This window comes from Rhynchophorus ferrugineus, unplaced genomic scaffold (assembly GCF_030347505.1).
Source record: "Rhynchophorus ferrugineus isolate W39M unplaced genomic scaffold, kcgeb_rfMv2 rfM4, whole genome shotgun sequence".
Taxonomy (NCBI): Eukaryota; Metazoa; Arthropoda; class Insecta; order Coleoptera; family Curculionidae; genus Rhynchophorus; species Rhynchophorus ferrugineus.
In genome coordinates, this window is record NW_027472583.1 from 42,062,994 (window position 1) to 42,076,735 (window position 13,742).

General features: G+C 32.5%; 1 protein-coding gene across 5 annotated transcripts in view; it reads right to left on the reverse strand.

Annotated features, from left to right (window-relative positions):
- The window catches only part of mim (missing-in-metastasis), a 116,757-nt gene that overhangs the window by 61,339 nt on the left and 41,676 nt on the right, over window positions 1-13,742 (reverse strand). For all 5 annotated transcript variants that reach the window (XM_076403263.1, XM_076403262.1, XM_076403261.1 and 2 more), the window contains exon 2: window positions 227-288. In XM_076403263.1, coding sequence (XP_076259378.1) covers window positions 227-288 — 62 coding nt within the window. The remainder of the gene's footprint in view (window positions 1-226; window positions 289-13,742) is intronic.

Here is a 13,742-nt window from a genome sequence, read left to right on the forward strand (position 1 = left end):
AAGAGATTTGTTGAAAAAATTAATATTTTTTTAATAAGCCTAACTTATTAGTAGGGAAGTAAACACTCTCTTCGAGAAACGGATATGCTTTGTAACAGTTTTCTATTTTACAATATACTATCGTTGTATAATATATATATTTGAAATAATTCTTTTATGAATTTTTTGATATAAATGTTTTAATATTTAAAAATAAATATCTCAAAAATATAACTTATATACTTACTTTAGAGATGAATGCAGCTTTGTGGCCTTGGTAATGAGGTCCTCCCACAGGGGCATGCCATTCTAAAACAAAAAAAAAGAAACGATTAGTTTAAAGTTCAAGAACGGAACCATTTCATGTGCTTCACGTTATTTATCGGGAATCATTGTGCAATATATAGCAAATTTTGACCTCGAAAATCACACCAAAATTAACACAGTTTTCGATTTAAATAAAATAAAACAGATGCAGTCTGAAAAAACTTCACGTCCGATTAAAACTACTAGTTCAATGTCTTTTTTTATAGAGCATTGTCTTCTTTATGTCGAAAACTCAACGGTTTCAAAATATCGTTGTTGGTTACTTGAACAAAAATAGCACTGTTACAATTGACCAGTTCTGATTACTTTTGTTGGCAAATAAACATTCATTCATGCATTCCTTTTCAGCCGTAGTACAATACTACATAATTTTATACAATTAACCATAAAATAAACAGTTTTAAATGTTGAAATTCTAGGTTGTTTTTAAAATAAATCGTAAGCGCTATTGTAAATAGCTATTTACTGAAAATGATTAAAAACCGAGTTTCATATCAGGGCCTATAGAAATTGTGAATTAATTCAACATTTTTTTTTATTTTCGTTTTTTACCTCGGAATTTGTTTTCTCATTATTTTATTAGCTTACATGATTAACTGAGCTAAAAAGGTAGAATCAAAAAATGGAAGTAAAACATCAGCGCCTCAGAGGTACTTTCGAAACATATACTTAGAAGTTCAGCTATGTTTATACAGGTGTAATGTCTGGCGAATAAATCAGGGAAAACCTCGTATTTCAATTACTATATGAGCATTTTCAAAGGTTTTGTAAAATATAAATAAACATCGTCATGAAGCACAATCAGCTGTCTTTAAACATATTTATTAAATTTTAAATTTAAACGCATCTAACAATTATTTGATCAAGCTGGAAACGTAAAAATTCTAGTATTTATCAAACAAACTTTTCAACCAAGCTTTGGAAAATTTTCAATAGTCAATAAAAGACGACAACGAACAGCATCGAAAAATACATGGTCCAAGTTCATAAAAATAGGAGACTAACACTGTCCGAGCTCATAACAGCTAATTTATTTCTACAAAAGTATGCCATAACAGGTAAACACAACTGTCATTATGAAAAGCCGGGCGCAGTGACTTTAAAATATAAGAGATAATATATGATGGTTGTGATATGTGTATATTTACCAAGTTTGTAGCGTGCGCACGATTTTTCTTGAAGGTAAAAACTTATTGTTATTAATCTAATTCAGATGAAGAGAAGAAACACTGGTTGATCGTGCTAATTATTTCGGTTATATAAAATACTAACTAAACTTAACCCATAGGTGGAATATCAATTTCAACAAATATATTAGGTGCTTATATGTATTTTGATCAGCACATTAGCATTCATATATATTGGTGAAAATGCCAAAAATCAATGTAAACAACTGTTAACAACCCAACTTATTAGAATCGATTACTATTATACTTCTCTACATAAAGTAACAGCTTTACATTTAGTATTACTTCGTTATAGTGGAAAGCTCAAAATTTCATTTTCGATATTAATTACTTTTATTGTCCGATTTAAACAAATTGATTGCTGAAACTCATCGAACATCTTGAGAAACTTACCAATTGTTGGTTTTGGTTGGTATTCAGTGTGCTCATCAGACATAGCGCCTTCTGATTTCGGGTGGGCACGCGCAGCATACCGAAATACTATCGATTGAACGTGCTAATTATTTCGGTTATATAAAATGTTATATAGTAATCAGAAGAACTGAAATAAAATGGAGTTAAGATCAAAACTAAAGAAGGAAAGAGAAAGGAGAGACAGGCGTAAGCTTTTCGGATTTTTATGGTACACTAATTACACAAATATACACGATTTTGGATCTGATCACTAAAAGCTGTTTACAAGGTGAGTTAGCATAATACTGAATACAAATACAAATTAGCAGCCCGTTTTCTTAAGTTATTTACTATTTTTTACCATTAACGACCATAACGAGTCTTTTATTGATTTAAAAAGTGTGATTCAGAAATGGACAGAGGTTGAACTGAGTGTTTATGCTGCTTGGGATCTGTTTCACGCATAAGGGTCCAACGGTAATCGTTCATCATGTCTTCGTCCCAAAATCCTTCGTATTGCCTTTCGATTTTCGCTATATCTTGGTGTATATATCTATATATATATATATATATATATATATATATATATATATATATATATATATATATGAACAAGGAGATATACATATCAAGATGACATTGCATAAAACATATTTTGAGATACTTTCGAGCTCCAATCTTGCGGTAATTTTGTAATATGACAATTTATTACAATTTGGCACGTAGCCTGTAATCCGGAGATTTGTAGTTACCGAGAAAGTTGTAAACAACACTTTGAAAAGATACCCATGCTGTTGCCTCATCAGGTATTCAACATTTTGTAAAATTTACGTCAGCCATTAGTTTTCGAACATTAGGTCGGATAAGTTCCGTCTTTCATTTTTGCATATGACAGTTTCAGAAACAATTTGGGTAAGAAGTGAAGTGGTGGCAAAAAAAGTCTTATGGATTCACAAGTGGTACAGAGGCCATGTTTTGTTGCCCTGACTCATAATGAGTACAACTCGGCCACACATTCTTCACATAATGATGATCAACTGCACGGCTGTACCACAGACACAGAAAACAGCAAAATTTCATAAACCCAGATTGCAGAATTAAGTAAAATGTATGTATTTTCCAACCCTTAGAGAGCTACATATTTTCCATTATAGCGACCTTGAGGCATGTGGAATTTTACATCATGGGGTAACGGTCTAAAAAATACCCAGAAATATAATCCCAGATGTTGAACACGGGCGGGGTGCCATCAGCGCCAACTAGAACAAGATAACGAATAGCTAGCAACCCCGAGATGTTTATCTGGGAGATTATTAAAGGGTATTTTGGATCATTGAGTAACTGACCATCGTTTGGTTTAGACAACACCGCTGCCAGCCTTCTTTTTTACCACTTGTATTTTCACATTTTTATATTAGTTCAATAAATAGCGGTCACATAATGTAAACACTACTGTTTCATTTTGTTTTACCTCCATTCACCGAAACCCTAAACCATTAATACTCACTGTATTTGATCTTAGCAAAAGTTATACACACTGGTAGCGTTCCTTTGTACTGAGTGAGCAATCGGAATGAATGGTTTTTTATTTCCAAAATAGAGTAAAGCCGCCTTCAAACTGTACTTAGAACCAAACTTTTGATATTATTGCATAAACAAATGTCATTTTCTCTTTTGAAGAACAGTAAAATCGCGTGATTTTCATGTGTCCGTTCCTGTAACAGTGTTTTCGTTTCAATAAATTCAAATCCCGATATTAAATGTCTTGTCATGTTCACCGGCGATGAAGACGAAGCTCTGAAGACATTCATAGAACAAAAGTAGCAATCATATACATAATTTCTCTGTTCTCCTTATAAGGTTGGCACAGTGAATGAAAAGTTCAATTTTCACCAAGTGACCACTTGTACAGCTTTGTTCTGCACGCGTTTTAAATAATTTGGGTACCTATGGCTTGTCCGTGTTTATTACAGCAAAACCAAAATGTTGCAAATACGAATCTTTGAGTGCATTTATCATAATTTACTGAACACATAACATCTACAAGCGTAACAATAAAACTTTGAATCGACTTTGCAACGTTGTCTCTGCATTTGCACACAACCACAGCTGATGGTCTAAAAATTAACTCGAATTTGTAAACTTGTGTTATCAATGCGGTACTACTAATTTACGCATACCGCCAATTTATGGTTTCTAATGATGAATATGCGGTTGCTACAACTTTATTGTAATTGATGCTATCTATTGAGAAAAACGCCATGAACCTTTTCCCAGGTCTAATATTTACGAAAAATGAGATTTAAAAAAACAGCAACTTATTATGCTTATACGAAGTTAAAGTATGTTATAAGGTGACAAGTACGATAAATTTGTCCTGGTTCATATAACAAATAAGGCGCTAAAAATAAAAATCAAATTACTCTCGTAGAATTAATATGATTTTAAACGTGTTGTAATTATAACATAAATAACAAATATGACAAAAAGAACAATAGTTACATCTTATAACTAAGATAATGCTGCAAACTGATTGTATGGAATGCATACAAAGAAATTAAAATTATCAGTGATAGACCCGGATGATTTCTGGATAGTACTAAGTTGCAAAGCATAAGTACCAAACTACCGTATCATTGCTATTATAAACATACAAATTACAGTAGTTTTAGGTGATATAATTTTGTTATTTTAACTTCGTGACTTTGATTTATGGGAAAATATTGTTGGAAACATGGGCTTGATACATGTTTTGCTGAACTTAATCATATTGTCGTGTAAATGTTAATAGCTCCGGAGCCTCTCTAGTCCCCATAATTGGTATTTGCGTCGGAAAACATAAAAAAGTGAAATAAATTTGAAAATTTGTGAGATGAAGTTATGTAATTTTTTTTATATGCAATTCAATATTTTAAACCGTTATAATGAAAGGAAATGCAATAGCTATGTAATATTCACAGCAAGTTTGTACTTGGTCATAAAGAATGACATGCTAGTGTTAGCATCATCAAGTATTTTTAGAGAGATATACTATTTTGTATGACCTATAATATTACACCATTATCCTTGTTAGGTATAATTAATTACAACATATAGAATAAATCGCCCTAAAAAGTTAAAATAATGTTGGAATAAATAGATTACTCTTGGATGAGTTTATTCAATGAATATGAATATGTATGCTTTACTAATTCAATGAAATTTTCATAGATAACCATCAAATGTCAGGAGTTTAAAACGTTTAATATTAAAAAGTGCTACATCCAGGTCATAGTGGCCAATATTTGGACCATATTCATTGGAATAAAGCAAAAACATTATAACAGATATAACACAAACATTCTGATGTAATAATCTAGCAGTATCATGAATAATAAAAATATAACATTTTATTGAGAATAAACCAAAATATGCCAAAATGCGAAAGATTTATTAAAATAAAGTCATTTGTAAAGTTTTTTATATAATAATAAATAATATTAACTTTGGTATATACCACCTGTCGTTATTATGCGAAATTTGAAAATAAAAATAAGAGCTGATGTGGCCACCGTCAAAACCACACAAAAACCGTTACTGAGAGTTCTGAGAAAAACATGCTTGTTTGTGCGCTAGTATTTTCTAATCTTATTTAGTATTGTGGTTATTTTAACACTACAAACATAGGTTGAATATATTTCGACCATTTTTTGATAAGTGCCAGGCTAAAATCATTTGTTAACAAACAATTTTAATATAGTTAACAAACTATTTTAATAATTAAGACTCAATAACGAACAATTTACTATCAAATATATTTCCATTGTCATTATCTGTGAAGTATCTGTGTTCAGTACGACTTCTTCAGTTGAAATAAATATATTTCTATGTAGTCACCTTCTGGAGGTCTGCGACAAAATTATTGCGGGTTAAGTCCGATGACTATCCTAGACAGACATGCAACTTATGAAATCGGACCACCAAAACCAACATTTTGTGACACATTTGTTACATTTAGGTATATAACGTCGAATTTATGTTTCATCCATTGTCACCTCTCATCTATTACGGCTAAGCAATTATTTAAAACCGCATTTTGAGTCATTAAATTCAGTCAATTCTTTCTTATAACTACAATTTCGCCTAAACTATGACTAATAAGTTGCTTTGACACATGAGATATCTTCCGTAATTTAAATACGGTGGTTTAAATATCTTCGGTTCTCATATGGCTAATTTTAATTAACCAAATGAGATTCTGAGATATATAATATTCTCTCGAAACATAGGAATACGCAATGCTAACACTTTTTTACTTTTATTTACGATCCATTAATTTTACGATTTTATCCTGCTCAAAATCTAATAATCACAATGCAGTACAATTTTAATCATCGGAAAGTCCATATATTAGATATAGCATATGAATTAGCTAGACTGTCGTATACAATATCAACAAATATTTTATATAAAAACAAATGAACAAACTAAAAACACAATAGAAATTAGTTACTTTATTTACTTACACGGTAGCTAGAATAATTAATATATCATATTATTTGTTGTCGCTGGTCTCTTTTCAAGGAATACAGCAGAGACATACCAAAGCTAGAAGCTGTAAAGTAGAAAGTACAGTAGACTACTTGGCGGCCATCATTGGTATACCGATTGTCTAAATATCTCTGTTAAGCTCATGTTGCATCATCATAATAAGGAGCTCATTCTAAAAAAAAGAACTAACCAATAGAGCTTCAAAATACGTTGATTTTAAATTATATTAGTATGGAATGGCCAATATCTTCATAAATAATAATGACCGATTTGGCAGTGCTCGGTAGCCATGCTTAGTAAGACCGGTCACTGTCCAATCAGAGCCAACGTTGAATAGTTGGTCGAATCAATAACAAAAATTGACAATTTTTATTTATTTTAAGTTCCAAATTTTGAAAAAACTTAAATATTTATTTACAGACCTACACCTTATGACATAGATGGAATTTAATTGTCACATGTCAATAATGGTTCATAAGAAATATAAACGCAGATATGTTTAAGACACGGACGATGTTTAAGAATTATTGACTTTCAGAAGTAATTTTTCTTGTATTATTTTTGTTGTACTTTGCCTTTCAGCAGATGTCTTACACATGGACTGAAAAGTCCCGGGTCTAATACATAGATGGCGCTAGTTCTCTTGCATTCACCGCTTTTTCAGTTAGTGCTAACCTTAAAAATGCTGTTAAAATTTCATGCGATTCTACTCATAAATGTGTGAGTTAATGTGCTAAGAGTGACACTAATTTTGTTATTTTCAAAACAATGGATCAAAAACAATTTGGGGTTTTAATTTTACACTGCTTCTTGATGGGACAAAATACCGTTCAAGCGAAGCAATGACTTGAAAAGTGTTATAAGGACTCCGCTCCATCAGAAACAACAATAAAACGTTGGTTTGATGACTTCAAATGTGGTCGTACAGACACTGAGAACGTCCAAATTAGGTGGTAACACCAGAAAACATTTAAAAAATCCACAAAATCGTTTTGAGTGATCGAAAAGTGAAATTACGTGAGATAGCTAACATCGTAAAGATATTAAAAGGACGTGCCGGTTTTATATTGAATGATCATTTGACTATGAGAAAGCTCTGATCAAAGTGTGTGTCGCGTTTGCTCACTGTTTACGAAAAACAAGAATGGGTTGATCGTGCTAAGCAGTGTTTGGCTATGTTTAAACTTAACAAACCAGAATTTTTGCGTCGATATGCGACAGTAAATGAAATATAGGTCCATCACTTCACTCCGGAATCCAAATGATGTGTTAAGTTAAGACGTATGGCTTTCATTTGATTGAGCTGGCACTATAGTTTGTACCCTCGCTTCAATAAGTCGCAATTTTTTGAAGTAAAATAAACACAATGTTAAAATAAAATAATTTTTTTAAACCTTAGATGTTTCATAACTAGCGTATTCGGTGGGATTGAGGAGAGAATATAGATTACTTTCTTTCGAATTGATTCAATTAAAGGGAATCCATTTATTTGTCAAGATATTAAACATGTTTTCCAAGAAAAGATGATAGGTTGGCGTTGGATTGACAATAGTTTCGCTTTTATTGGAAGCATGCCGTAAGATAATTAAGTGGAGTTCCGGAAAACGTATTGTAATGGAGGCTATAAGGTTACAAAAGTGGCATAAGATATCAGAATTAAGAAATATTCAAGCATTGAAAAACATCTGTCTGTGGGTTCGCGACATAATCATCGCTGTGAACACAGCCTACTGTAAACTGGACTAAAGCTTGCTGTTCATGGTGGAGGTAAACCAAAAGCGTATTGCAATAATCACTTGTTCAGGCGTCCACTACTGGGATTTGGAATCACCAAAACTTGGAAAACTCTCCATACATGGACTTAATTGAAGTGAATAACTTCTGCTTAATTAAAAATATAGGTAATTTAAAAAACACCTTACGTTATCTCCTACATTAAACTTAAGTCTTACTAATTATAAACAGTAAACAATACCGAGAAGTAAATACACATTTTCTAGCCGGGTCTGACGCGCATGATGGAATGAAACGCGATACAAGAAGAGTAAACAACACCGGGGCCAAACAATTTACCACATGTTGTTCGATCTGACGGGCCATCTGGTGTTAATTCAAAGACATTTCGCGTGGCTACAGCGTGCAGCTTGATCCTCACGACGATTATATTTATATAACGGAGTATATTGCGTTCTATTACGTACGCTGGAATCTAAATAAACAAGTAAATTGGGCCGATGTTGGTTGATTTTACGACAATTGTTTTGATTTTCGAATATATTTGGCACAAGATTTATTTTCGTTAAAATAGCTTCAAGTCTTCCTCATTCTTAAAAGAACGAAATACTAACAAATTCAGTTTTATCCTGCCATCCGTTTTATCTAATTGTATTTTTCACATTTTTTTATATAGCCAATAAACAACGGTCACATAATGTAAACACCACTGTTTCATTTCGTTTTACCTCCATTCACCGAGCCACATCATTTACCCTAAAATTCTATATGTAATCAAAACTATTTATTTTTAAAGCATGAATCTTTCGTTATGAATTGCTCTGTTATTTTTTACGTAACGATAGATGAATCTTTACAATGTTTAATTATTTAACATCTTAAATGCTAATATAACATGTTTTTCTACGACGAAATGCACGACCAGGTGCATGTTTGTCGACTAAATGCTGACTGGCCAGTCTGAGTCATTGCATCTCCAAACAAAATATTATTATGAAATATTGTTTTAAAAAATTGGTACGGTACCAACTTTTCAAATTTGAATTTTGAGATTTGATTCATTTGATGGACTAAAATCGGGTTCTTTAGAAAATTATGATACACGGCTGGATTAAATGTCTTCGTTTTTCTTTGAAACTGTAGCTAGAAATGAAGAGAAAATGTCTATTGAACCAGTGTATACTTGATCAACTGGAATATACTTATCAAATGAGGAACAAATGGATTCGTTCTGTATTGATGCCAATCTCCCGAATAAAAATATAATGATAACATCTCGAAAATATTAACACTGTATTGTAAACAGTAAAGTGTTGAATAGCGGCTATGGGTTGATGATGATATTTGTCAGATATGTGAAACTGCCTGTGAGATCTTGAGGAATTATATATCTAATAAAAAACGGATATAATGAATAAACTCGAATAACACATGTATAAGAAAGGCAATATATCAATACAAAGGTTTAAACAGTTATAACGAAAGCAAGTGCAGTAACTGTGTGTAAGGTACATAGTAAAATACTGGCTAAAATTATGTAGGTATGATATATTTGTTTCTGAGACTTAATACACTCATGGTGAATAATTTGGTTTAGGGTAAATGATGTGGCTCGGTGAATGAAATGAAACAGTGGTGTTTACATTATGTGACCGTTTTTTATAGGCTATATAAAAATGTGAAAAATACAAATGATAAAACGGATGGCAGCGGAGTTACCTGAAGACGAGGCTTGGGCAGTCGATGGTGGCACGTCCAAACCAAACGATGGTTGAGCACTGAATGACTCGCAATACCCTTCAATAACATCCCAGATAAATGTATCGGGGTTGCCGCCAGCTATTCGTTATCGGGTTCTAGTTGGCGCTGCTGGCATCTCGCCCGTGTTCAACAGTAGATCGTTATTCCACGATGTAAAATTCGACATGCCTCAAGGTCGCTACAACAGTAAATTGGTTAAGGTCAAGGTTATAGCATACGGGGAAAGATGAATAGATGTAAGGGCGTAGGAGTCATGACCTTTTATACTATCTGACTGCATACTACCTCCGAGTAATGCTGAGTAAGTACGTAGTAAGTAGTAGTGTCTAGTAAGCGTACTTACTAGACATAACTTCTTATTAACACCACTTGTTCGGATCAACGCAGTATGATTTGCTTTTCACAGTTTCTAAATACCGAAGAAATAGTTCTTTGATTTCATCACTGCTAAACCAGCAACATAGTTTAGGGTAAATGATGTGGCTCGGTGAATGGAGGTAAAACGAAATGAAACAATGGTGTTTACATTATGTGACCGTTATTTATTGGCTATATAAAAATGTGAAAAATACAAATGATAAAACGGATGGCAGCGGTGTTACCTGTAGACGAGGCTTGGGCAGTCGATGGTGGCACGTCTAAACCAAACGAGGGTTCAGCATTGAATGACCGAAATACCCTTCAATAACATCCGAGATAAACGTCTCGGGGTTGCCGCCAGCTATTCGTTGTCGGGTTCTAGTTGACGCTGCTGGCACCCCGCAGTAGACCGTTATTCCACGATGTAAAATTCGACATGCCTCAAGGTCGCTACATTGGTAAAGATAAAATTGAGCTCCACGCAATATTGTTTCGATATTATGATAGTTGTAGAGTCATTCTTTATGGCTACCATATACCTAATTCGATTAATAACCATATACTATCCATGTCTAATTTTCTTTATAGAGAGATACTCTTATGTACAAACGATGATTAATATTTGTCCTATTTCTATTTACAGATTACATTTAATTATTTCCAACATGCAATTCTGTGAATTTTAAAAATAATGTAAGATTAATATCTTTGAGTTGACATACGTATTATCTCATTTCCTATATTTTCAATAATAATCTAAATGTCAATGTTGAAAGCTATTTGCAGTTAGTTGATTTTTAATTCCAACAGTTTTATATTGAATCAGAACATATGTCAAAAATAAGAAACAAATGTTCAAAGTATCATTGAATGGTTGTTACGTCGCCCATTAAGTAATTTAAAATCATTCTCTCCCCAGTAAAATGTGTTCGATTCTTTCAATTTTTCTCTGATGTAACGGCGATGTAACTCTGTCAGCCACTCCCACCTTGGCCGATGACGTTTTACGCGATTGCCATTGTTCCAGTCACGGCCCGCTTCTCAAAAATAAGTTCCTTTTGTTTCTCGGTCTATTTTTGCCTGATTCCATAGCGACTCGATAAAAAATCGATTTTTTTGCGCTTTTCGATTTGAAATGAACAGAAACAATGAGGCATAAAATCTCAGCATAGAAATGGATCGTTCAACATCGTATGCTACGAAATATGTGCATTATCTCATTTGTAATAAATCAGATAAGAACCGAAACTAATTATTCTTTATGAAATCATATGAATTTTAGAAACTTGAAAATTAACTAAAAACATTAGCTCAATAATACTAATTAACTTAATGATTAATAATACTAATTAACTTAATGATTAATAATTTACTATAACAATAATAATTTACATTTAGATGACAACCATACCTTTGGACACCTAATAAGAATAGTAAAGTTTTATACTAAATAACAGTTTTAATTTTGATTACGAATTTCTTCAGAGGTTTCTAAAGGGGTGCGTTTAGTGTTGACGTCTTGTCTTGATGAAGAATCATCTTTTTTTCAGTAAACGGGGTACATTTTTACCGATTTTTAAATAAAACTGCCTTAAAATGATATAAAGGTAAAATTATTACTTTACTAGTTTGAAGGAATGAACCACGAACAAAATTAATAACAAAAACTACTAATAGTGCCTTCTTGGACAATTTATCGTGCTCTTGTTATTCAGGATTATAGATTCAAGTCTCATCCACAGTGCCAAAACGACGCACAAGATTATTTTTGTTCTTGATCAGTGTCACTTCATTCAATCAGTGTGTTATTCTTCATTTGTTAGTGAATACAATATTTTTTATGTACAGCATTCTAAAACCCAAAAAACTCCACGCAAAAGAACCCACCGGCCGTTAATTTAGATTCCAAGATTTAATGGTTTGATTCTTTTGAGTCTGTGTCCTGCCCAAGTGTTATTAAAGTTTCTCCTCATGTCTCTTTACGATCAAGAGATTTTCAGAGTGACAGTCGGTACCTCTTCTTCCACAAAATTTGGACATGTTTTAGTGGAACTTCTGCATTAAGTTGGTAAAATGTATAATTTCGTCTCTCGTTAGGAGTTAGTTTGAAGTCGCTGCCGAGCCCTCAAACAATACAAAAATAATATTATAATTTTGTGTTATACACATAAAATTAAATTAGGAACAAAAGAAATCTAATTTCATATAACTGTTTGGGTTCGGCACCGACTTCAAAGTGATCAGTTGGTAGTATTTCAAAATAATATTGTAAATAGATAAATAGGTTTAGGCAGGTATTAAGCTAAATTTTCTGTATATAGTAGAATATAAAATACGTGTAGTAGATAGGTTAAATAAGGTTTTTGTTTATTTATTTATTTAAGGATTATTATGTACATATTTTATTTTAAAACGTATTTTTTTGTGTTAAAAATCTAGGTATGATTATTTTTTACTTTTTAATGAGTTCCTTATTTGAAGTCGATTAATTTTTTTTTGTAAAAATATTTAATTTATTAAATCTTTAATTATTAATTTGAAATATTTCGAATGAGAGGCTTTATGTTTGAAAAAGTAAAAAGTCTACGAGTATGTTAACTTTTATATATTTGCATGATAAATAAGGAGCTTCTTAGTTAGATTATCTAGATTATTCAATAAGTTTCCAAACCAAATTTGTTTGAAAGTCAATTACACTTTACGTAGCACTTTTACATATATAACAACTATTAACTAGGGTCATATGAGACGGAAAATCTACTTTGGGTTTAAAATGAATTTTACATTTTTACAAACTGCATTTGGCAGTATATTCGACGTTATCTAACAGGTATATTGACTGTTTTATTGGTAGGACTATAGTTCTTTTATAAGTGGACCGTGCAAACATCGTTTAGCATTTTTAGTAGCTTTACGGAGCGAATAGTCTGCTCCTTGCCGTTTGTTAAATCTCGCAAACTTTGGTTAAATTTTATTTAATTTAATTTTCCAATATTTCTCCTTTCAACCTTTATGTTTTGCTGCCATGTTTTCGTAGTTTTCAACATTCAATTTGGTTTTCTCGTTGAAATAAAATAACAACAAATTTTCGATTTTAATTGAAAGTCCTCAACACCATAAAATGAAAACAGGATACAAGAACAAATCGATATAATCTGAACTAGAACTATTTTCCTCTGTGCTGGCCAACATCTGCACCTCTTCCTGCTGGATTTTACGACAGCGCTAGCAACATTCCATCAGCTGATACCGACGATGATCCGACAACCAACCACCGTCCCCTTATCCCCTCGTCTTTCCGATTTCTTCGCGTTCGAAGGCGCTGGTTTTTATCCGAGGCGCTATCCCGTCAAAGTTTCGGAACGTTTTTATTTTTAACTCTTTGGCGACGGTCCAAAAGGTGTATATCCCGGAAGCCGGGGTTTGTGTAATGTTCGACGGCCGACTCTCATCAAAAAGACGAAACGTTGA